Source organism: Tinamus guttatus, unplaced genomic scaffold, assembly GCF_059628265.1.
Source record: "Tinamus guttatus ecotype Peru unplaced genomic scaffold, ASM5962826v1 Tinamus_guttatus_pri_ptg000004l, whole genome shotgun sequence".
NCBI classification, from domain to species: Eukaryota; Metazoa; Chordata; class Aves; order Tinamiformes; family Tinamidae; genus Tinamus; species Tinamus guttatus.
In genome coordinates, this window is record NW_028288538.1 from 9654333 (window position 1) to 9677940 (window position 23608).

The window sequence follows — 23608 nt, forward strand, 5'->3', positions numbered from 1 at the left end:
ACGCTCCTAAGGGACACCCATTAGAGAGCTCCCGTGCCATTAAACAGTACAAGACGTTGGAGCGACACTGCCCACCACTCCCAATGACAGTGCAAATGTCTCCTCTGGTGCTTTTACAATCTGAACACGCAAATCAGCTTCCACATTTCATATTGAAATATTCCTAAGTGATTCATTTCTCATTTGCACCTCACTGGATATACTGTAATTTCCCATTTTCCTTAATATCCCCACACCTTTTGCAACATAGAGCATGTGATAAAGAAACACAGTAAGGCACTCATTTCAAGGAGTCCTTGAAAACAACCATTTTTGATTTCCTCTTGCTTAGGTAAGAGAGTTGCATGTGCCACACACCTTTGAAGTCAGTTATGTCACATGTCACCCCTGGAAAACATTAACTTTTACAGGTAGCAAATTATAAGTGAAATAGATAATACTATTACTCACCTTTCCTATCTTTATGCAGGAATTAATAGTGTCTAGGAAATCAGCTTTTTTTTCATTTACAGGCACTTCTGTTAATTCCTTTCCTATTAATTCACCTATTTGATAGCCCATCACTGTTTCAAATGCAGGATTGAGGTACTGTGAAATGAAAACAAGAAACATTCAACAGAATACTTCAAGTACAACTGAATTTCCTACTTGGTACACCCAGAGATCTGTTTCCCAGTCTGAGCTAAATCTCTGTATATATTGCTTCTAAGAGAGACGCCTAAGTGATCTTCATTTGCAAAGCAAAAACAGAAATGCTAGCACTCCTGCAGAGTCTGTGCATGTGAGCAAAAAGAAGGAAAGTATAGAAAAATCTGGGTATTAGACACCCACAGAGTTATGACAGACAACATGAACTCCTGAGAAATGAGCTCTGGAACTTCCCCAGCGTGCACACCTCAAGCCTACCTCTGTTCCTAACAAACACAGCTTAGATGCTGGGATTCCACAGGAACATTAGCCTTAACCACTGATCAATTCTTTATCTTCCTGCATACCAGGCCCCACTCCCCTGTCCAGGCCCAGCCCAGCCAAGTAGAATATTGTAGTTCAGCACAATTTTGTGGCTCCTGCCCTACAAAGCTTAATGCTGGTACCTGTATCCTACACCTTAATGACCTCTCACCAGTAGAGTCACAGACAGGGATCCTGTAACATCTGAATGCACCCACTCGTAATGTTTCAATGTGACAGAATGAAAAGGGTGTCACTGGATGCTCTCTACTCCTCAAATCTCCTGTCTAATCTACGAAGGAAGAAATCCCTGCCTGCTCCAGGACTCTTCCACACCTTGGTTTTATTCTTGAGCTACCTATGGAAGGGCAAAATTTGGTCTAAAAAAATATGTAGTTCCAAACACCTTCAGGACAAGCTACATTATTTTTTAAAAAGGGATGTAGGAGGCACAGCCTTTGAAGAAATTGTCACTGCCAGGATAAAGTCACTCCTCACAGTCTTTGCAGCTAGGGATGGAACCAGCTCCCTAATAAAGATGGTGTTTTTCAGGACTGAAAACATAGTTTATTTTGCCTTTTAAATGAAATTTGTAAAAGAGGACAACATGTTAAAACAGTTGGCCCAATAAACATGATGAATCAAACAGTATCAGATTAATACAAAAACTGTGTCCTACTTTTATTTAAATAGAGCACCAATTTGATTTGGTTTTGAAGAATATCAAATTACCACATACTATCTTTGCAGAAGAATGCATGCAAGCCAGTGGCTGCATTCATCCATGTTATAAAAGAATAATTACAAAAACAAATGAACAAAACAAAACAAAAAAGAGGGTAAATTCTTATTGTGCCAGAGAAAACATTCTTCTTTAAAATTGACTTGGTTTAGGCAAGATATTTTAAATGGAAGAAATTCTACTCTACCTAAATTCATTCTAATCGCTTTAAAACCATTAGGTTAGGTTCAGTTCTTGTACCATAAAAAAACAGTAAGTGTAATTGTGGATGAAATAGTCAGCCCACAGAGCAATTTTCTCTACTTATAAAAATAACCCGAACAAACCTGTATTACATGGTCTTCACTTGTGATCTCAATGGCTTCTTGACTTTTTTCTAATGCTGTAAATAATGAATTACAAGCCCTGTAGAAAAGACATCTGATCAGATTGAATCCACATAATTCCTCCTGTATATGATAACAAGTTATTTCAACTCCATTCTAAATACAGAAGTACTTTAATGACTAACATACTACTTTTGCTAATGAACATTTTATAATTAACTAGTGTACAGCAAAAGAAATATTATTTTAAGCATGTGGCTGATTTTGCATTTATAATGTTGATATTTTTGGTAAAATTACCTCAGTTTGAATTGTGCCCGCACCTCTCCATGTTCCAGCTGAATCAGCTCATTGTAACAGGCCATTGCATTAGAATTTTCTACATATCGCTGCAAATAAAAGGTTAGAGATGTTCATTAACACACATTTCGGCTCACAAGTGTATAAGGCTGTTTTCTTTTGCGTGTTAGATAACCAAAATATAGTAGATATGCCAAAAAATAACATTTTGTAGAGCAAGCCATGTGAGGTTATTAACTGGGTCTTCAAGAAAAGTCCTCAAGGTACTACATTTGGAAAAACTGACAAAAAAGGCATAGCAACAGGGTGCAACCAATCTGTTGAGTTTTTGCTACAGTGAGCATGATCAATATATGACACACCACTGTGAACAAAGCTTTCACAACAATTAAAAGTCATATTTGTCTCAAGTCATCAAATCTGTTATCTTTATGAGTTTCAAATTGCTCATACTCCAAGTGGCACAGACAGAAGGTGGCAAAGCTTCCAACAAGTATATTTGCCATGGGACAGTTGTTAATTCTGGGCCTTGTATAAGAAGCTCAGCAGCACTGACCTCAGCACCTTCTCAGATATTTTTCTGAAACATCTAATTTCTACTAGGAATTAACCTGCACGTTAAGTCTTTGTTCATGCTACACTGCTAAGGACAGTTATTTAGTTATGTGCCCACTGAAACAACTCTTTACATGTAAGTGCAGTTATTTTCAGCCTTTAGCATTTCCTGCCTTAGGATCTTACTACAAATAAGCAGATAGTCGCAAACAGACTGCGATGGCTCTGAATCACACTGTAAATCATGAACTTTTTTTCCATTGTCAGCTCAATGCAATGAGGAACCCACTTAACTGACGCACTAATAAGCACCTTTCCTGCTTAATTGGAATAGTTGCCAAGGAACAGACTCAATTTTAACACTTTTCAGGTGACTCTACACAGCATTTTGCTGTTTTATAGCAGCATTTGACGAGGTCTGAAGCCTGTATACAGACATGAATTGGCTTTTGATGGAAGAGATTTCCCACAGCACATTCTGTTGTTCACTGCAGTCTACCGTTTGCTCTGCTATCATACCTATCTACTATCTCTTTTTAAAGCAGACACTTAATGCATCAGATACTTCTTTTGAAATAAATATGTAATGTAGAAATATCTGAATAAGACTTCTTATATTCCTGAGAACCTCTGTCTTAGTCAGCATTACTCTATTTCTACCGGTGTAAAAAACTGAGAACTAGGTAACAACAAACAGCATAAACAAGAAGATTTACAGATTTGACTATTGGCACAAATGATCACCGACAGCTAAACTTCTGAGCTTCTTGCCTGAAAATTCAGCAATATTAGAGCAATCTAGTGGATTACAAAACATACGCACCCTTGTGAAGCCAGCATTGATCAGGGGCATTATTGACTCTTCGCGATCGCTGTGCCTGTTAAAGGATAATAAAATTATTTTATAATCAGCTCAGCATCAATTTCACAAGCAATTAACATTCCTGTAGGCAGGAAGCATACTATAGGCTCATATAGCTATATCCTTTTAGGATCAAAGAAATATACCACACAATATTGCTACTATGGATAATTTATTCTTTTTTTTTATTTTTTAAAAAAACCCTTACTTTTATTACTTTTTTTTTTTTCAAGTAATCAGCATCTTGCATCACAAAAAGTAGTAACACTTGAAGAAAAAATAATTAGCTAGACTGCTGAACTATTCTTTCCTTTTCTGTATTGGATTCTTTATTACGTTGTCCCTAGTTAGAGATGCAGCACTTCAAAGTCTCCACAGCCAAGGTTATCCGAGCACATCGAATCTCAGGTGGGCAACTCTGGATGCTTGAATGAGGATGGAATTTCTACTGCTGACCCGGTGCTTTCTATTAGGCCATTTTGTGATGATACTTGCTAAAACAAGGTACCTGACAAACTTGGCTATTCTAATTGTTAGAAAACACTCCAGCATATGTGAATGTATGGATGGGACCTGGAACAAGGTAATTGTATTCAATTTCTATAAATAAGCAGGTGGAAGCTGGTCAATCCTGGCAGGTGGCACAATAGCTTTTATATACTTTTACCTTAATTTTCAGATCTTATGACACCTCTTGTTTTTGTTTTCCATATTTTTTTTCCTCATGCATTAAGAGGCCACTGCTTAGACAAGCACAACGTTTGCCCAAGATCAAGAGGGGAGACAAGGGCAGCTGTCAGAAAAGTATCCCCATTCCTCATGTCAACTATCTGGTAATGCTGCCTCCTAAAAGTACAGAGGACACAGAGGATACTGTCAGGGAACAAAAGGCCCAAACACACTGAAGAGCAGGAAATGAAGGAAGATAACCACCACAGGGGAACCTCCACATGCTGTTAGCTAAACGTTAGGCTTTTCCACAAATACACTTCTTGCAGCCAGAAGGGAAATGCTATCTCAAGATAGCTAATACGGCCCTCTGGCTTTTTGTATTACTTTAGTGAGAGGCAATTCTGGCTCTGGAAGTAGCGGTTACCTTAGTCATAAGACTTTCTGACACAATAAAGATTATATTCCCAATGGAATTTCTTGAAATGTTTAATTCATACGCTATGAAATTTTGAAATGTTTAATTCATACGCAATGGTCATTCATATGCTATGGACAGTAGCGGAAAATAAGATTTTTAAAGAGAAATTTTAACACCTCAGAATCGGCTTTCTTCTCTTATTTTTTCTCTGAGAAACAGAAATTTTGAAAACTGTCCCACGAGGAAATTATTTTGAGTTATTTTATTTCATTCCAAGCTAACTTTAACACATTTATTACATTTATAGTATTCTATGATGTAAAGGTTACGTTTTTAGTGGGAGCAGGAAGAAGAAAAACATGAAGTGTTCTACTGACATGTTGTAATATAGTTTATTTGACTTCATTTTAAAAACCTGTAAGGTCAGGTGCTACTTAATACTGATAAAATTGTACCATATTCTTTTGTGAATCAACAGATCTATTTGTGCTTGGATGAATCAGATTGAGACACAAACCCAGAAAGGTTCAGAAAGTTATTTCCAAGAAGGCCAAAATATAAATCTATGAGGCAGTTTCACAGTTCAGAACATGATGCTGTTGAGGTTGCTTGAATCATGCTCTTAAAATTTCCAACGATAAGTAGGAAAAAAGAAAAAGCAAAGTGTGACCTATTTGATAAAAAGGTAGAAATCAAAAATCCTGTCCCTGTCCTGTGGCCATGGATGGTGAAAATATACACGGCATGAACATATCATCAGCACTGTAAGAGACGTTAATATGAAATTTCTAATATAATATTTGCTTTTACAGTGATAAAGTTCATGCTTTATTGATCACATGTGCAAGTAAAGATGTGAATATTTACCTTCGAACTACACCAATAATGACTGTATTTTCTGAGGGTTTAGTTGCTCTGATAGACCTTTAAATAAAAAAAGATAATTTAGCATTTTTTAAGTTCACATTTCAGCAATCATGACTTTGCAGAATCTTCATACGATATCACATCAAAAAAAAGATTTCTCTTTTAAATGCTTTAATACAAAACAAAACTCAAACCTCAAGCCTGCTGGATCACTAAGACAGAAGAATTAATTTAGCAATGTCTGAGACTCATTGGGGAAAAAAAAGGGGCAGAGGAGTGCATATTAATCTAAATTTTAACTATTCTCAGTGGGGAAATAGAAAAATTCCTCCTCTCTGCAACAGCCCAAAGCTCACTCTGACATTGCATGAGCAGCAGAGGACTCATTTGAAGGACTTGGCCTCACTTGGTTAACAGCGTTTTACTTCATTCTGGGACAGTGTGGTAAAAATGTAACAGGAGGAACACTGCTATCTAGTCCTTGCCTGACAAAGATCTTATCTTACTACTTTATTTTAACAAGGAGAAAGCCTTTGTCCCAGTGCCCTGAACCCACCAGTCACCCACAGCACATAATCCGCCCCCACCCCACAGCCTGCTATTTAGTCTAGACACATTCCCAGGGGATATTTCACTGGAAAGTCATCGAAAGGAGGCTCCACTCCCCGTCAAGTCTTTGTGGAGAGGCAAAAAAATAAAAAAATAATAATAATAAAAAAATCCTTTCCCCCTTTTTCATACTTTCCAGCAATGCTGCAAGCATTTTTGGAGTCAGTTTGCAACTTGGCTCTTTATAGCAGATATCTGAATGCTGTAGACACAGAAGTGTGAACGCAAAATACTGCCATTTGAATCTGGAGTTATTCAATAGCAAGACAAATTTCCAAAAATTCGGAATGCAAAGGGCTAACAAAGGGAATGTATTCATGAAACTGTTTCATAGCACATTTGATCTTCACAGATAATTAGATGTGTTAACATGGAACAGGTATTTGAAAAAAATTATGGCAACAAATTTGTATGCTGAGGTTCAACAGTACCATACATACAGCCTGAAACATTCTAGCGCCCAAAAATCTGTATTCTATTATTTATAGAAAAGGTCATATAAAAGCAACAGACCTTTCATGATGTGTTAACTATATAAGCTTATTAATTACACCAAAATGGCACTTACCTGCATAATGATTCTGCATCAAAGTATCTGGAATGTCTATGGTCAATAATGATAATTTCATGGTGTTTCTCCAGAAAACATTCTAGTGCAGATTCAGGGGTCCTGGCAATATTACACCGAAATCCAGCTTTCTCACATGCCCAGCAGAACCCATTACTCTGGTTATCTTCTTTGGCAAACACTAAAAGTACCTGGTTCAAGGCAAACAGTGAATCATTACTAACAAGTTTTATTTATATAGTAGATTCTATGATTTTGTCTGTTCTTAACATTTTTGTGAAAGCCACTTACAAGGCTTAACTCAGTTTTTAACAGACTTGCTTTCCACAGACTACTGCTTTATATAATGGCCTCTATACAGAGGTGTTTCAAGGGAACAAAATATTCTGCCTGAACCATTTATACCCAAAGGGGATGAACAGCTTTGGGAAGTAGATCTCTCTCCATTATCTACTGAGATAGCTCAGGCAACCAGTTAAGATTAGATGTCTATGCTTCAAACTGTGTGTAAAAAATAACAGAAAGTCCATGTTTCTCCACTGAAATTGTCTACCATTTTTGTTTGGCTTTTCTCCTCGTCAGAATCCTATTCCAGCACAGCCCCCTGCAATACTCACCAAAGCATGATTAACTTCACATGAATTAATTTTTAATAGTGCTTCAATGGCACAAAGTATCCTTTCCTTTGCATGTCATTCTAGTTCCCCCAAATACTACCCATTCGAGCCCATTCCCCTGAGGCTTCTGGGGACTACAGACAGGCTGGACAAGATGAACTCATGCCAGAATGAAAGCTTGCCATGGGATTTATACCACAGAGGGTGACTGCTATTGTTAAAATGGATTTGGAAGTCAGAGATCTATAACCCAGTATTTGCTCTGCTATAACTTGCTGTGTAATTGCTAGTCACGTGAATCTTTGTCTATTTAAAATCAGCACAATGCATACATATGCCCCAAAATACGACACAGCCCAATTTCTTCTGCAAAGTTTCAAATTCTAGAACAGAGTGTGCTAGAGAAATAAGGATGAACGTAAAGTCTGCTGATGAAGACTTCCACTGAAGTGACCATACTTTTCATCAGGGTAATATTTTATGGAAGAAAATTTCTTTTGTCTGAAAGAAAAGTCAGAACGGCAGAATATAGATCTATGTTAATGCTGCTTGTAGATGAGTCAGTATATGCAGTGTATTGGGAAAGACAGATAATTAAATCAGCATTTGGCCTATTGTCTCATGACACCAAACTTTCAGTAATTTAATCATACCACTTAGACATATATTTTGGTCAGACAATAATGCAGAGCATGCGTAACTCATGCCACATCCCACGGCCGTTTATCTTCAGGATAATTTTAGGAATGCCAGTGCTGGTTACAGTTTGGACCAGGTTGGTGGAATGTCTACCAGTAAATCTTAATGTTTCCATGTAGTGAATATTTTTGTAAGAACGAAGGACTTTCTACCCATTTAGTTCAGATTCCTTTTATAGCAACCTGCTAAACTGTTTGCAAAAACATATCACAGTTTGGGCTATATTTAGTAAAGTTAATTTATAACACTCTTAAGAGTGGAAGAATGGTTTTCAGCAATAGCACAGAACAGTCAGCAGGTCTGGGCTGGATGATCGACTTTGGCACGAATGTCATGTTACCTAACTACTACTTCCCGCAGCCTTGCCAGCAGAGGCTTAATTAGTAGGATTTGAGAGTGGGCTGTGAGTGGACAAAAACAGTAACACCATTAATAATGATAACAGAGGCAGAAATATTCAAGAAATATTTCTGATTTATAACTGGAGAAAATTTGGATGAAATGTATCTTAAGACACAATGTTTGATGGTATGTAATACTGTCTATTCTGGCAATAGTTCAGGAGGATGTTGAATTGCAGTTCAAGATAAATCTTCAAGATTTAAAATCAGCAGGACCAGATAATTTCCACTCAAGAGTTTCATCCAAGAGGGGAATTAGTGACTCAAGCACAGCCTGGACTGCTAATGGCTCAGTATTGCTTGGGATGTAAGAGAGTTTTCAGAGGCTGCTCAAAGGAGTTGTGTATGTACAAACCTGACACCTATCACAGACAAAGTAAGGGGACAACTGTCATAAAGCCTTTATTAATAAAGAGATAAAGGAGGATGTGAGTCAACAATGAAAAAAAATCATACTTTTCCAAGTTCACAATATCTTTTATGATGATATTGCAAAATTGGTGATAATAGTAACTACAACGATGTAATAGACTTTGACAGGACATTTGCCTTGGTATGATATGGGATTCTGAGAAATGACTACCTCTATGATACAAAACATGGCAACATTAAATTGATGACAAACTAAGTGATAGTGGAAAGCGCAGTAGATAGCTCTAATTTTATCACTTGAGATATTTGGTGTACATTTTGGAGGACAGTCACATTTTTTAAAGTTAACTTCTATGTTGTTTTAGAAATTAGGACTTCAGTTTAAACTGTGCAATGTATTACCTGAAGTTGATCTTGATGAAGTCTCATAGGGCCAAACTGCACATCTGTTTCTGGTGCCTAGAAAAAATAAAAAGAGATATTATGAACACATATACACACCTAGGGAAGAGAAAAAAATAGTCACATTAAAGAAGTCTTTTACCACTGGCTCACAGATACATTGTTATCATTATGAAGCTGCTGCTTCTTGAAGATCTTGTTCAGCTTTTGGAAATTTATATGCAAAGCAGAGTTAACACAGTTACAAAGCAACATGCTATATTCCAAGTCATTTTTTTTATTGTGACTTTAAACATAAAGTAATGGATTAGTCATTAATGTTTAGTAGACATATCATTATTTTTCTGTACCCTCTGTATTACTTCAACTGTTCAGCAAATCATGGAAGTGTTTAAAAATGCTTTCTTTTAAACAGCATTAAAAAAAAGATTCATTTAATGCACAGGAGAAAATACTTAACTCTACTTTTAGAATTTCACGTATATCAGGTGCCTGAGAGCAGTACCAAAACACACAAGTTTAATTTCTCCGGGGCTGCACGGCCCCCTTCCCGCCACGTCACGTGCTCCAGGCGCGCAGGGAGGGTTCCAGGACGGCGCCGCGCACGTGTCCAGCACGCGACTGTGCTTGGAAAACCCCGGCAAAACCGCCGCGGTGCTCACTGCGCCTTTCACGAGCCAGGGGTTTCCACTGTCCAAATAACACAGGCAAACAATTAGCTTCGGATCCAAGCTCTGGGCTGGGATCTTTCCCTCTCGTGTCCCACTTCAACCAATGGAGCTCAACGATCAGAGGTGCCTTTACCACAACTGGCTCTTTGATACCATTAATCATTAGCGACCAGGGGCTGGAGCGTGAGCTGGGCTGTGAATGACTCTCCAAGGGAATGGGAAATAGTCAAGCACATCAACACGGAGGGAGGCTCCAAAGGGATTTTGCAGGTTAGATTCCCGGGAAGCAAGTATCTGCACCTTTATGTGCTTAAGGAGGTTTTAATTGCTTTTATTTCAGAAATTAAAACCGAAAATCAAGAATAACAACAACGTTTGTGCTGCAAAAAAGCAAACAGTGGTCCTTACATGCACAGACTCTTCAAAGGTATCTGGAGTAAAAAATCAGGAGAAAATTGCTTTTGGCAATGCAGTACATAGAAGACATCTCTGGATTCATATGCACAGGGAAAAGATCTAAGGAGCACAAAGGTAGCATTTTTACATTGTTGTTTTTCAAAGTAAAACCACATCTGAAGAGCGGATTTATTCCTCTGCAGTCTAGATTTTTTCCAATAAGTAATTTAAAAGTACTGTTAGCACATCCCACATGCCACAGAAAAATCTCTCAAAATTACGTGCTTTATTGTTCCTGCAACCTTACTGCTCCATCGCTCAGCCCTCAAATTTACTTTTGCATGATTTTATTTATTTATCATCTTGGAATTCATCAGTGTAGCTTTAAATGAACAAGAAGCACGAGTCAAGGAATAATGCCAACGTTATGCCTGCAAAACAACCTAGAAACTGGTGTTTGCCGATGTTATTTAAGGGGCTGATGTCAAAATGCCATGAAGGGGGTTCAGATTTACTCTCCCAGGCAATTCTGGATTGGATTGGCCTAGTTTAAACACTCGTCAGGCAATTTTTCTAATTTCAAGACTGAAAATTGTTCTTCAGCAGGAAAAATCAAGCTGCTTTATTCTGCTTTTTGGCTCACTGTCCAACTATAAAACATCTCCACCAGAAAACAGCAGATGATGCACAGGGTCAAATTCGTCTCTTTCCACCAGTGTTACTGGTTTTGCAGCACTAACAGTACTAACCATTTAATGCAAATCAGTAGGATTTCTGCAGAAAAATCCAAAGGATGGAGAAGGAGCATATCCATTGAGCAAGAGACGCTATTTTTACAGTCACTCCTTTCACCATAACCACACTTTCAAATTAAATATTGAGATATTTATTTTGTGAGCTTCAGCTGCCAGCACAGAGCAGCCAGTGTTTTCAGATTCACCAGGAGATGGGTTTCAGATACAAGATTCAGACCCAGAACTGAATTTCACTTTTGGTTGGGGATATCTAAACCTACTGCATCCATTCTAGTCCACATGTAGCAATAATGAGACAAATGCAGTACTGCCAGACAGTGCATTTCAGATACCTTTTTTTTCTTTAAAAACTTTGTGAACGAGTACTCAAAGGATTAAACGGCTGGGGATCCAGCCCAACACAGACCTGAGCATCTCCCAGAGGCCCAGTCCTACTGCAACCACTTACCATTCAGCCAGGCTGGACCCCAAAATCTACACTTTGAAACAGGCACTGTCATGTGCAGCCTTGCTGAGGCTAACACCATGTTCCATCATGTTTTGAAGGGCTCTTACACACAGCCAAACCTGCTTTGGCTGAACACAAAACCCAGATTCATGGAAGCAACAGGCTGCCTCACCGCAATCTGAAAATTAAGATTTGCTCTACACTACAGAGTTCACATACTCTGGAAAATACCTTTATGCCAGCGACCTGTGGCCATTTCTGCACTGAAAGTACCTGTGTATGCACCATTTCAACTTAAGTTACAAGCTATGCCCAAATGAGATTAACTGCCTTGTTACATGTTAACTCACTGTCCTGAGCAAAAAAAAAACCCTGTCCTGCATCTCAGCTGGAAAACTTGGTGAAGTCCAGTTAATTCTTAATCCTGCTGAAATCTGCTCAAATAACTTGATTAACCATTTCAGCCTTATATTCGCAGCTGGTAGCATTGAGAAATAACCTGCTCATTAAGTCCTGTGTCAGAAATCATGTCACTGTCAAGGCTTCAACAAGGATTAGCAGAAACTCTTGACTACTGGGGAACTAAATGAGCTTTAAAAATACTGCTAATGGTATCCAACACCTCTATTGCAAGTTCAAAATAAAATCAAATCCAGCCAAAGCTCACACATAGAACAACCGCACAAACACAACTTTAGCCACTCGCACATTTTGCTACTTTTCCCTTAAAGAGCATCACTACTCGGAAAGACATGCACACACTTCCTCAGGTTGTCTGGTACACACGCCAGCCTTGCCAGGTGGGCACAGACCCCCAAGAAGGAGTATAGGAAAGCAGGGCTAGAGCCATGTGTGGGTTCTTGGAACTGAGGACAACTGAGCCGAGTTTCTTGCCCAAGATGCACAGTGCAATGTGCAGGAGTAACTAGAGCATCTGCACATGCTGCAGCCACCGAGTCCACAACACCCCGACCATCCTGACCAGAAAGTCTTTAAAAACTCCCTCTTCTCACAGCCTCACGGGCCAGCCTGTCGCTCGGGGCCAGGGACCGAATCCAACAGGGTAAGGAGGGCCCTGCTGCAGACCTGATTGCTTTGGGAGCAAGGCCTGCGCTCGGCACAGCCCCGCTGCTGCTCCGTGCCGAGGACAGAGGGTGGCACCAGGGCTCATGGGCACAACAAGATAAACGCTAGAATAGGCTACAATAGTAATTAATCCTCAGCCTTTTGCAAATGCAGTCCACGGGCTATAAAACACGCCAGAAAGGGACTGCGACTTCAACCCAGTTCTTCTGGATTTGGGGAGCGAGAGCTGACACACAAGGACCCTGCAGGTAGCTTAGACTGCATCTGGGTTACTCCAGCAGCAAGTGTTTAATCCCTCTGCTGAGAGAGAGGGCAGATAATCAAGTGCAGGCTGCTCTAAAGGCTTGTAACACAGCAAGCGCAGCCATTTCACGTTCTCTCAACACACTCAACCACGGCCAGCTACAATTGCTTGTTCTAAAGCTTTGCCTTTCCTATTTGAACAGCATCTTTTCTCTCCTGTCAAACCAGGCCTGGCCGTGGCACAAGGCGAGAACCCTCTCGAGGCAACAGGAGCTGCCGCGTACAGGACGTGTGCCAGGGTGGAGGTCTTGCTCGGGCTGCTGCGCCCAGCCTAGCACAAGGCTTGCTATGAATGAGCACTGCAGCCACCACATCACAAACATGAAACTGCTGATTGAAATACTTCATGTTTCCAGTGTCTGCAGATAAGTGAATGTTTGGTAAATAAAAACAACTGGAATAAGCTTGAAACAGACAGACCCAAACTACTGTGACTGACCTGATTAAAGTACAACCAACTCAACGTTGACCTGACATAACCTGCTAAAGTACTTCTCACTGCAAGTCATTTCTCACATCTTACCAGAACTGAATATACAGGAATGGTCTCTTCATGACTGCTGCATTTTTTCCTCCTTTAGTGAGGAAAACCTTAAATGAGTTTGCTCAGTGAATAAATGTAGTAGGGACTAAAGGGTGGAAATGAAGCCAGTTTGATCCACACACTCACTATGGTGATGAACTGCTCGGTCAGAGTGTGGGATACATCAAAGAGGTGGCATCCCGCAGGTTTCCTGTTTGCTGGAATTCTCATATCTTGGCTTGCTCCAAAAGGTCTCTCTTGCCAGGACTAATTGGAGTGGAGAGCAAACCTCCTAAAAGGGCAGAGTCAGCCCCCCACCCCAAATCCTTCGTTGTTAACTATCATGCTCCTGCTAGGGACAGGCAAACCCACTGCATCCTGAGGCTGATTTTCTTCGGTCGTTTCTTTTACGATGTTTCTGCAGGATGTCTCTGCACGGCCCACGCTCGGGCGACCCAGGGCTGCCGCGGGAGAGCCCCTCGCACCGGGGAGCGGGTGGGCTCCTCTCCAACCTCCTCCCCAAGCCACGCCGACAGATCCCGTCCCCCGCGACGGGCAGCGGGAAGGATTTCTGCTCCTGCTGCTTCTCTCCCCTTTTCCACCTTAGCATTTGCAGGAGATGTGGCCGCCTGTTCTCTGCCACAACTGACTTGGACAAAGCGGTGACATAAACTCTCGCCGAGCGGATTGGCAATGGAAACTCTTGCTGTGCGGCTGCTATCTGCCTTGTGCAAGCAGACAACAGGAGGAATATTTCTGTTAATAGTTTAATGTTAAGTAACTGCCTGCTCCAATGAAGACTTCAGGCTGAAGGCTCTGACTCATCCTCACGTGACATGGATAACTGCAACGATTAGACGCAGGGCTTTAGCACTGCTCTCAATGGACTCCTGCCAGCAAAATTCATTATTTTACTCAGATCAGTATTTTATCACAACACAACAATGTGTTTTGTTTTGTTTTAAAATATATACTTAAGTTGTATATACCAGTTGCACAACATAAACCAGCAAAGGTAGGAGTTGACGCAGAAATATGCAGATAGTTTCAATCAAGATGGACTAGGAGCATTAGGAGTGTTAAAGTAATCAAATTTTGGTTATTTGGAAAAAAAAAAAAAAAAAAAGGAGGTGAATTTTACAAAGGAAAAAATACCCCCTTTCTTAATTTGCTGTTTTAAGTGCAGATTTATTATCCCAGAGAAGGAAAGCTCAAATGGACTCTCAGATTTTAGACTGCACCTTGAACTTTCCCTGATTCAGGATCTCTTCATCGCAGAAATTTGAATTCCAGATGATAATGCCCTTTCCCAAAAACCTCCAGCAAGAATACCTGGATGTTAAAGCTAGGAAATAACCCAGTGGGTCCCAGCTGGCCCCACAACGGCGTGGATCCGCTCTACACACTCAGATCAGCTCACAGCTTCTCCCTGAACAGAAGGGACTTTGTGACCTGATGGGGCCAACGTTCCTGCCCAAGAGCAGCTCTGAGCTATAGCTTTTGACTATTCACATTCTTCTTTCTTTATAACTTTTATCACTTTTGACATATTTGAATACTAACACAACTCATGGTCATTTACTTATTTCTTTTTCAGTGGAAATCTACCTAAGAGGACAATTCAAGACTTCTTAGTTCATAGCTTCCTATTTTCCATGTATTTTCCTAGATTTTGCTCCATACTTAACATCATGTTCAAATGCTCACAGCCATATCTTTCACGGTATCATTTTGGTACAATACACAGCAGCAGTGCAAGTTACATACAGCACTGGTTTAGCAAATCTTAGCACAAACCACAAGGGTTTATTAGAAGGGAAAAAAAAATATATATATATATAGTCCATGGGCTGAATTGTGACCTATCAGCAACAACGAAATTTCAGAGTAACTCCACTGAATACAAAGAAAATATGCTGGATTTGTTCCAGTGTAAATGAAGTGGGAGTCTGTCCCCATGCAGTTATCCCTCTTGCTGTTTGGAGGTCACAACATGTTGAAGAAAGAGGGAACAAAGCGTCCAAGGTTATCTGCCTTTGCTCAACACATTCAAGGGCAAAGGTAAGCAGAGCTCTTAAAGACCTTAAACTGCAACTAGTCAGTTTACGTCTTGCAGAAATCCAGACAGAGTTCAAATGGCAGCTAAATTTTACCAAAACTGCCATTCAGCATAAACAAAACCTGTTAATTCCAGCCTTTGACATTTTTTTCCTATTTTTGTTTCATAAAAGATGCAGACAAATGTCAGGCTCCATAATTTACGTAATACAGCATTCTGACTCAGAACAATTTGCTTTGATAAAATCTAGCATGTACGTTAATTTAAATCTGGTTCACACTGGTGCATCTCTGTCAACAACACAATGCAGATTAAGATCTACATCTACAGGTACGAAGATGACCTGAGGTTCTATTCTGGTATCCTTTTTTCTTTAATCTATTTTCTATTTTAAATTCATTCCTGTAAGATTTTCTCTGCAATGCTGCCATTTAAAGACACAACAGGCAATGCATGCAAGCAGGTTACATACACTCTGTTTCTTTAGTCCATTTCTTAAGTTTAAAAACAGTGGTGAACAGTTTTATACAAATTGGTTCTTGAGAGACAAACTCTGGCCTCTGTCACTTCACTAGCACCACAGAATTTGGATGGTTTGCAGTTTTTCCAGACGAAAACCTTTACTGAACATGAGATGCCAGGTGCCCAGAGTCAGCTGTTAGACCCACCCATTAGTCCTGAGCCCCTGACTTCAATTTATCAGTCTTAAAGTCCAACCTTTTTTCTCCTCCTCCACTAGTCTGTCTAGAGAAAGGTTTCAAGAAAACCAAATTTCTCAATAAACTGATCAGAGGATTAGACCAATCTGAGACTAGATCACACCAGGAAGGTTCTACTGACTTTCCTGGAGATCTGAAGCAAGCACTTGATTCCAACCAATCCCAAGGGCCTACTGAAAAAAAGGTATATACTTTAAAAATCAGTGAGCATTTTGGCTGCTCATCTCATCACAAAAGAACAGGGCTCAGCCTTCACAGCGCAGCCCATCTCCATGAGGACGACGCAGTCCTGAAGAGACCCTTCCGATATTTGGCTCCGCTTCCCTGCAGCCTACATATGCCAACCAGCATTATATATGTTTGTTTGCTTCCTTGTAATCTGGATCTAATTCCCTACTGCATTTCTTCAGTGTTATTCCAGTGCAATAAGTAAAGCTAAATTAGCACAGAGCTGGAGAAATACTGTTATGAAATCAGGCCCCCTGCCTTCTAGCACACTTAGACACAACTGTGAACTCTCGTTTTGCCTCTTTTATAAATTCTCCCTTTAATCGTTATAGGAAATTTCTGTTATCACACTGCAGGCATGGTGTTAATAGAAGTGAATCGCTCCATTTTTGTTGAGAAAAGCTAATGATGCTGTCCCAAAGTGACTTCTCCAGTTCTTTGTGATGTGGTAAGGCCCGGGTGGCCTCTGGCCCAGACCGGTGGCCCGCTGTGGTAAACTGTGCAACTACAGCAGTAAAAAGCAGTCAGCAACCTCTACCATTGTTAAAGCTCAGAACTTTAACACACATCATGCTAATAATTTCGATGATTTTTTTCAGTTCTCAGTAGGATATTTAAGTAATAAACTAAACATTATCACCGAGCATGCCTACAGTACTCTTGTTACACAGATCTCAATGCTCACAGAGGTAGGAAATTGCAGCCGTTTCCATTTTGGCAGACGGGGAAAGTGAAGCACCAGGAGAGACAGACGGTCGCAGCCCCTGGAAGAGCCGGAGCTCACGGTGCTCCCTGACTGGCTCCACATCTCTCCTCATCCCCTGCGTTTCCCAGCCCATGGACAGTAGCCACAAAGGTACCACTGGCACAAAAATGCCCAATACCTGCAAAATGCACACTGATTTCAAACATCAAAACTGATGTTTTCTGATAAGTCAAACCCAATTCAGATTACAACTGTAACCACAGCATTAGGTGTTTCCAAGGCATGCAGGTAAAACTCTAGCAAAGCAACTATGCAAATCTGACACCAAGATTCCTCACTCTTAATGGACCATACACAGAAAAGGGACTGAATAAATTGCAAACAAGCCAGAAAACGAAAGTCATCTACTCATTAAACCACACTGACTTTTTCTATCCAAGGAGAATGATGTCAAATGGAAAACAGTCTTCTCACAACACTAAGTTCTCAAATCTAGCAGGCTGTTTTTGCTGTAGCATCTACCTGACTCAGAGATCCTTCTTGGATCTACACCCCACACACTGCTGTTCATGAGGATACTGCCCTTAATCTACTTGTCTGTTCACATTAAAATATAAAAATTGTGAATGCATCTCAGCAACCCTGGAAACACGAATACCCTTGAAACTGGTCTGTGCCCCACGGGCATCATTTTGTCAGATGCTTTTATAACTAATCAGCACCGAGTTTGAAATACTCTAAACCGCCAGTCTTCAAACACAGAGGGCTCACTGAGCTCTGCCTTCAGGCTCTGCTCTGACTGAGAGATTTTTCACCTTAGGCCTAAGCTTCTCCATAGAGGCCACATAGGCACAAATCTTCCTCGGGAGGCCATGAGCCTTCCCCCTTCAAACGCTCCCGAAACCACAGCCAAGCTTTTCTGTGTGGTAAGGCCAAGCTGTAAAGCATTTGTAGTTATATCTTGCACTACAGAAAAAAACAGCATCTTAAATGATCTAGTACATACTTTAGAAGAAATCTTTAAACCCTATAATAATGGTTTTCTATACATAGGTTGCAGAAATAGCTGCCTTTATCAATGCAAAAACAGCAGTAAGAACATTTCTGGTTCTTCAAAGTCAAATGCAGCTTTTCCGGGTATGATATCTTTTTAGAGAGCCCAGTTCAAGGGCAACAGCAATGGAATCCACAACATGAAAAAAAAAAATGAGTCACTTCAGATGAAAAAAAGACTTTTTAAAGGTGTCAGGAGCTAATTCTGTGTTTCACATTGACAAAATTCAGCTGGAACGCTCTGCACATCAGAGAGAAAATGCCTTCCAAAGCCAGGCATCCCCAGCGCTTTGGGCATTCGTGTAAATACGGGTTCTTACCACCCTTGCTAAGGTACCTTCTGGGCAGCTGGACAGGACGCACACGTGGCGACTGCATCTTCCTCCCTCCCTGTGCCTGTGCCAGGCTCCTCCAGTAACTCAGCCTGCTCTGTTCTCCTCCCTGCAAGCAGGACCAGGCGCACTCTGGATCTCACAAAAGCATCTAACAGATGCCGCAAAAAAAGAGGCCCACAGGAATTCCCAGGAGCCTTGCAGGCCCACCCTTGCTCCTGACAGGGCCTGCCTATCCCACTGGCTGCGCAGCTGCAGCCAAGCTCTGGGAACCAGCTACCCCTTTATGGGGTCAACTAGCGGAGAAGACAGAGAAGAAACTGGTTATTCCCCTGGCTTGCAGGCTCCGAGCACAGGCCGGAGGGAACTGCTTCCCGCCTGCATTTTGACAGCTGAGCTGCGCTGCACTCAGGGAGATTTAAATACAGCACAGTAGTTGTATTGTTTGGTATTATTAAGGCTGCTTGTTCTCTTGCAATTCTGCAGAAGATCCTGGAGTACAGCAATAACCTCCAGCTGTTTCATCTACCAATAAGTTCTCTTTCTAGTAGATACCACTTGCTAGTTTAGTTTTGGTGATGACTAGAGATGTACTGGGATACTACAGAGATCACACCACTGTCATTAGGTGCCCAATTCTTTTCTTTACACATATGAATTTTGGTGCCATTTTTCATTAAACCACTTGGACTTGACAAGGCTCAGCTGACTACAAGGAAGTTCCAGTCCATCAGGAAAATTTCCATTTACTGTTGCTTTATATGAAACAAACTTCTCATGGCTTTGTCTATCAATGCTGCAATTGCCACACACAGACCAAGCAAAGCAAGAAAGAACAAAAATAGCATGAACCAGTCAGGGGAGCTGCTAAGCTTTCCAGTAGATCTTCTTTATTTGCCCTGAGTGTCCACTGGTTAAGGAACAAGCGTGCGTTTTTATTGCCATTAACATCCTATTGCTCACCTTGATGTCGCGGAAGTCGTGCACCCGTGGCATTATTTAATAGCTGAGGGAAAGCACTTTAGAAGCAGAAAACAGATAAAATCACCTGGGCCACAAGCTGAGAGCCTGAACTGCCTCCTGAAAAGCTGCAGGCTCCCAATGAAGCAACCAAGGAAATTTTATGAGCAAAATCAGTGTATAAAATAACTCATTAAAAGGCATAACCTAAAGTTCTGAACTGGGGGAACCAACAGATCAGACGCCTTCGCTGACCATAGACATTTTTCCTATCTGCTGTATCCACTGGCAGAAACCTGCAACTTTGGGAGCAGAACACATTTCCCAACAGCCTCGAACGGCCCCCAGCAAACTGTTATCTGAGCGGTCAGGCAGCGAGGGTTCCTCCTCCCGCCGGCGCGCTGCACCCTGTGCGGCCTCCAGCTATCTCACACCGCCCGGCCTCGGCGCGCGTGGGTGCTCTGGAAGATTACGGACTCCTCTCAGACTGTGGTGAGCGATGGAGCTGCCTCCTTTTCCTTCCTTCCCCCATCCTCCCCATTCCCTGGGCTTGCCTGGCGAGCCAGGGAGCTGAGGGGCACACAGGGCTGGTTCAAACGCCTTGTGCTACCTAGAGCAGCTCGGGAGGACAGCAGAGACGCAGACCGCAAGACCTGGAGGTCACACTTGGAGTAAGTGCAACGTCAGCGGGACAGAGACCAACAGAGAAATGAGAAATGTTAAATGGCAATTACAAACATTTCAGCATTTGTCTTTATTGCCCTGTGTTTTCCAAGCTAAACGTGTCTACTGATATTTGAGAAAACCAAAAGGAGCAGTTCCTGGCACTCAGCCATTTTCTAAGACGACATCTTGTCTCCACTAAATGGAGGAAGATTGAGGACTGTGGACACATTTAAGCCATCTTTTACAGAAAATACCAGGAAATTCACAGCAGTGTGTTCTTCTCTACTCAAAAATGCAGGGCTATTTTTCTCTCACACCGATGACCAACCCAACAGGGTAACTCTGGGTTTTGTTATAAGGACAAAAACAGACTAAGACATTTAAGGCCGCTGGGGTCCCTTCCTCCTCTTGACTACAGGCAACTCACTCACTAGCTGAAGGGATGAGAGAGCAGCTTCCTCTAAAACAGATGCCTCTTCATTTCTGAGGACCTACCAGGGAGTTTGAAACTTGACACGGGTCTTGTACCGAGTCTAGGTCAGGGCTTGTGCCAGCCCACAGCACTCATTAAATCTTACACACTCAGGAGATGGGATTATGCTTTTTTTCTTAAGTACAGTAGGACCTTTTTACAGTTGCGCCAAGCCTCCACACTTTGCATGTCTTTAGTAAAGCAGGGCTTTCATTATAATCAGATTTGCAATTAAACAGAATTTGATGCTGCAAGACAGCTTTTCCTTCTAGTTCTCTTGTAAACTGAATTCCCCTCTATCTGGATTTATGCTAGAAACACTCTATTTTGTTTAATTTTGCTGAAAACAAAGGTTTTTCATCTGACATTAAACTATATTGTTACTTTTGATGCAATCACTTCAGGCTCTACCTACAAGGAACATTTATATTAGAAAAGAATTGCTGAATCTATGAAAAAAAAACACCACTCGCATAAAATACACTATACTAAGGACCAGGTTTTCTCTAGAAATGCCTAAGTGGCCAATACGCCTAGTAAAGTTTCACAGGACTAAGGCTATAGCAACTGTGGTCTCAGCAGAGCAGCGTCCCACTAGGCAGCTCCTTCTTCATAAACAACCCGTTCACAGGGAAGCTCTTCCAGCGCTGCCGTCACAGTTGCTGAGACACAAATTCAGGTGGGTATCAAACATCCACCCTGGGTGAAATCCTGCCCGCAGCGAAGTTCACTGACTTCAGCACTCCCCCAAGGTATAACCATTTGCATTTCCCAGGCAGATTCAAGTCATAATTGTGCAAATAATAATCTATAGAAGCTGAAAAGCATCATAGAAATCTCTATATTAATCTGGAGACTTCCAGGAAAGAGGCATTATCTGGAAATAGCTGCCTTAGATACTTCTACGAGTTTCATGCTGACAGTGAGACTTTCACAGGCTCTTGCTGCAGTTGGACTTTGAAGGGAAGACCAGCAGCACAGAGCAAGGAGCACATCGGGCAAGAGAAGAAGATGCAGAAATACTAAATAACTCCAGAATTTAAACAAAAGCATTCCCTACACAGCAAATCCACAGAGAACCACAGCATAAAATCATTAATCCCTGCAAGACAGAGCTAGCAGCAGTTAAAAAGTGCATTTGGTCAAGCCTATGCAGGGCCTTCATGTGTTGCATGGACAGCCCTTTTTGAGGGGTCCTTCCCCATCCTCACAGTGTGAGGAGGATTCGGGAATCTCCTTGCTAGAAGCTTCATCTCTCTCCTCTGGGTGCAAGATCATAGCAGAGTCAAGGCTGGTACAGCAAAACAGCTATGCAAAAAGGTGACTGGTGGGCAACTTTCACATTCCTGCACAATTTTGTCAACACCGAAGTCTCCCTAGCTCATCTGTAGAGTGCTGATCTTACAGCTGGGGTTCCTACAGACTACTTTACAAGGTAGGAAATAGGCTGGGAGGGTGTCAGTGCTCCCACACACGAGGAGCCTCAGGTCCACTAACCACTGAGAAGGGCCTGGGCTGTCTGTCACCTGCTACCTGGCTCCTAGCTGCAGCATTTCATCAGACACTGGTCTCCTCACTTCACTTGAGCAACACCACTGAACTAGAAGAGGGAGCTGTATAAAACAAAGAGGCTCTACTTAGCAGTTATATAACCAAACAGTGCCAAAATAACCTATGCAAAAAAGGAATCCAATTAGTTGCAAGGCAAACTGACGTCTGTCCAAAACCCACCACTCCTGAGATGCAACTGCTGGCATCTGATGAGATGGAAGCTCATTTAATCCGTTTTGCAGCTATGCAAAATACATTTCCAGCCTGAACATATCTGCTTTCTCACTCTGCTGACTGTGCTAAGAAAGGATGCAATGGGCCCAGGCCTTCTGCTGTGAGTGGGAAAGCTTCATGCCAAAGAACAAGAACAAACAAGAGAAAATAGACATTAAAGTCCTGTCTGGCGACACCATTAACAAGTTCACAGGCACCATTTCCTTCTTCCTCCCCTGCACCAAGTGTTTCTTCCCAGACAGTGATCCAGACTGCTGATAGCTCTGGCAGGGAGCTTTTACCAGAAATTCGAGCAGGAAATGTTAATTTGCAGACCTCCATGTCCTCCCTCCAGAAAGACGGACGCTAGATCTGCACAACCAAACTATGGGGACTCGGAACAACTCAGACCTGCTTGCAACACGCAGCAGATGCACGCCCGGATATCTCTAGCAAAACTGAATAAAACACCAACTGTTCTCATTTATTTTCTTTCCCTTATTTCCTCCAAGCAATGAAATACTAGAAGAGTGTCCAAAGCAAACAGAACAATTCTATTAATGAAATATCCAATTTTGTACAGTTTTGTGGCATGACTCTGAGCTCTGCCTGATTTCTAGGACACAAAACCTTACTGGAAGTTTGTAGGGTTGAATTAAAAATACACCATTGCTGAATGCAAAAATTCTACTACCTTTCTAAAATCAGTCTAAAAGTAAAGATAATTGGTGTAAAACACTAAATATAACACAGAAATTACTACTTCAGATATCAGGGAAAAATAAGAGTTTTTAGGACTGAAGTCCAATGTCTCAAGTAAAAAAAAAAAAAAAAAACCTGAAGATTTACTTTATGAGCAGTTCCAACAACTCTACAGTAGAATTACAGCTTACTTGAATTTAAAAATCAAAATAAACTATAAGGCTTGATAAAGAATGACATGACTCCCTCAGCAAGTTTGCTGATGACACGAAACTGGGAGGAGTAGCCGATACCCCCGAGGGCTGCGCTGCCATCAAGAGGGACCTGGACAGACTGGACAACTGGGCGGTGAAAAACCTCATGCAATTCAACAAGGCCAAGTGCAAGGTCCTGCACCTGGGGAG

General features: G+C 41.3%; 1 protein-coding gene across 3 annotated transcripts in view; it reads right to left on the reverse strand.

Annotated features, from left to right (window-relative positions):
- The window catches only part of PDE8A (phosphodiesterase 8A), a 114549-nt gene that overhangs the window by 25307 nt on the left and 65634 nt on the right, over window positions 1-23608 (reverse strand). For all 3 annotated transcript variants that reach the window (XM_088540046.1, XM_088540035.1, XM_010221876.2), the window contains exons 2-8: window positions 9362-9418; window positions 6871-7061; window positions 5694-5750; window positions 3698-3752; window positions 2320-2408; window positions 2020-2098; window positions 451-588 (exon numbers count right to left, since the gene is read on the reverse strand). In XM_088540046.1, coding sequence (XP_088396172.1) covers window positions 451-588; window positions 2020-2098; window positions 2320-2408; window positions 3698-3752; window positions 5694-5750; window positions 6871-7061; window positions 9362-9418 — 666 coding nt within the window. The remainder of the gene's footprint in view (window positions 1-450; window positions 589-2019; window positions 2099-2319; window positions 2409-3697; window positions 3753-5693; window positions 5751-6870; window positions 7062-9361; window positions 9419-23608) is intronic.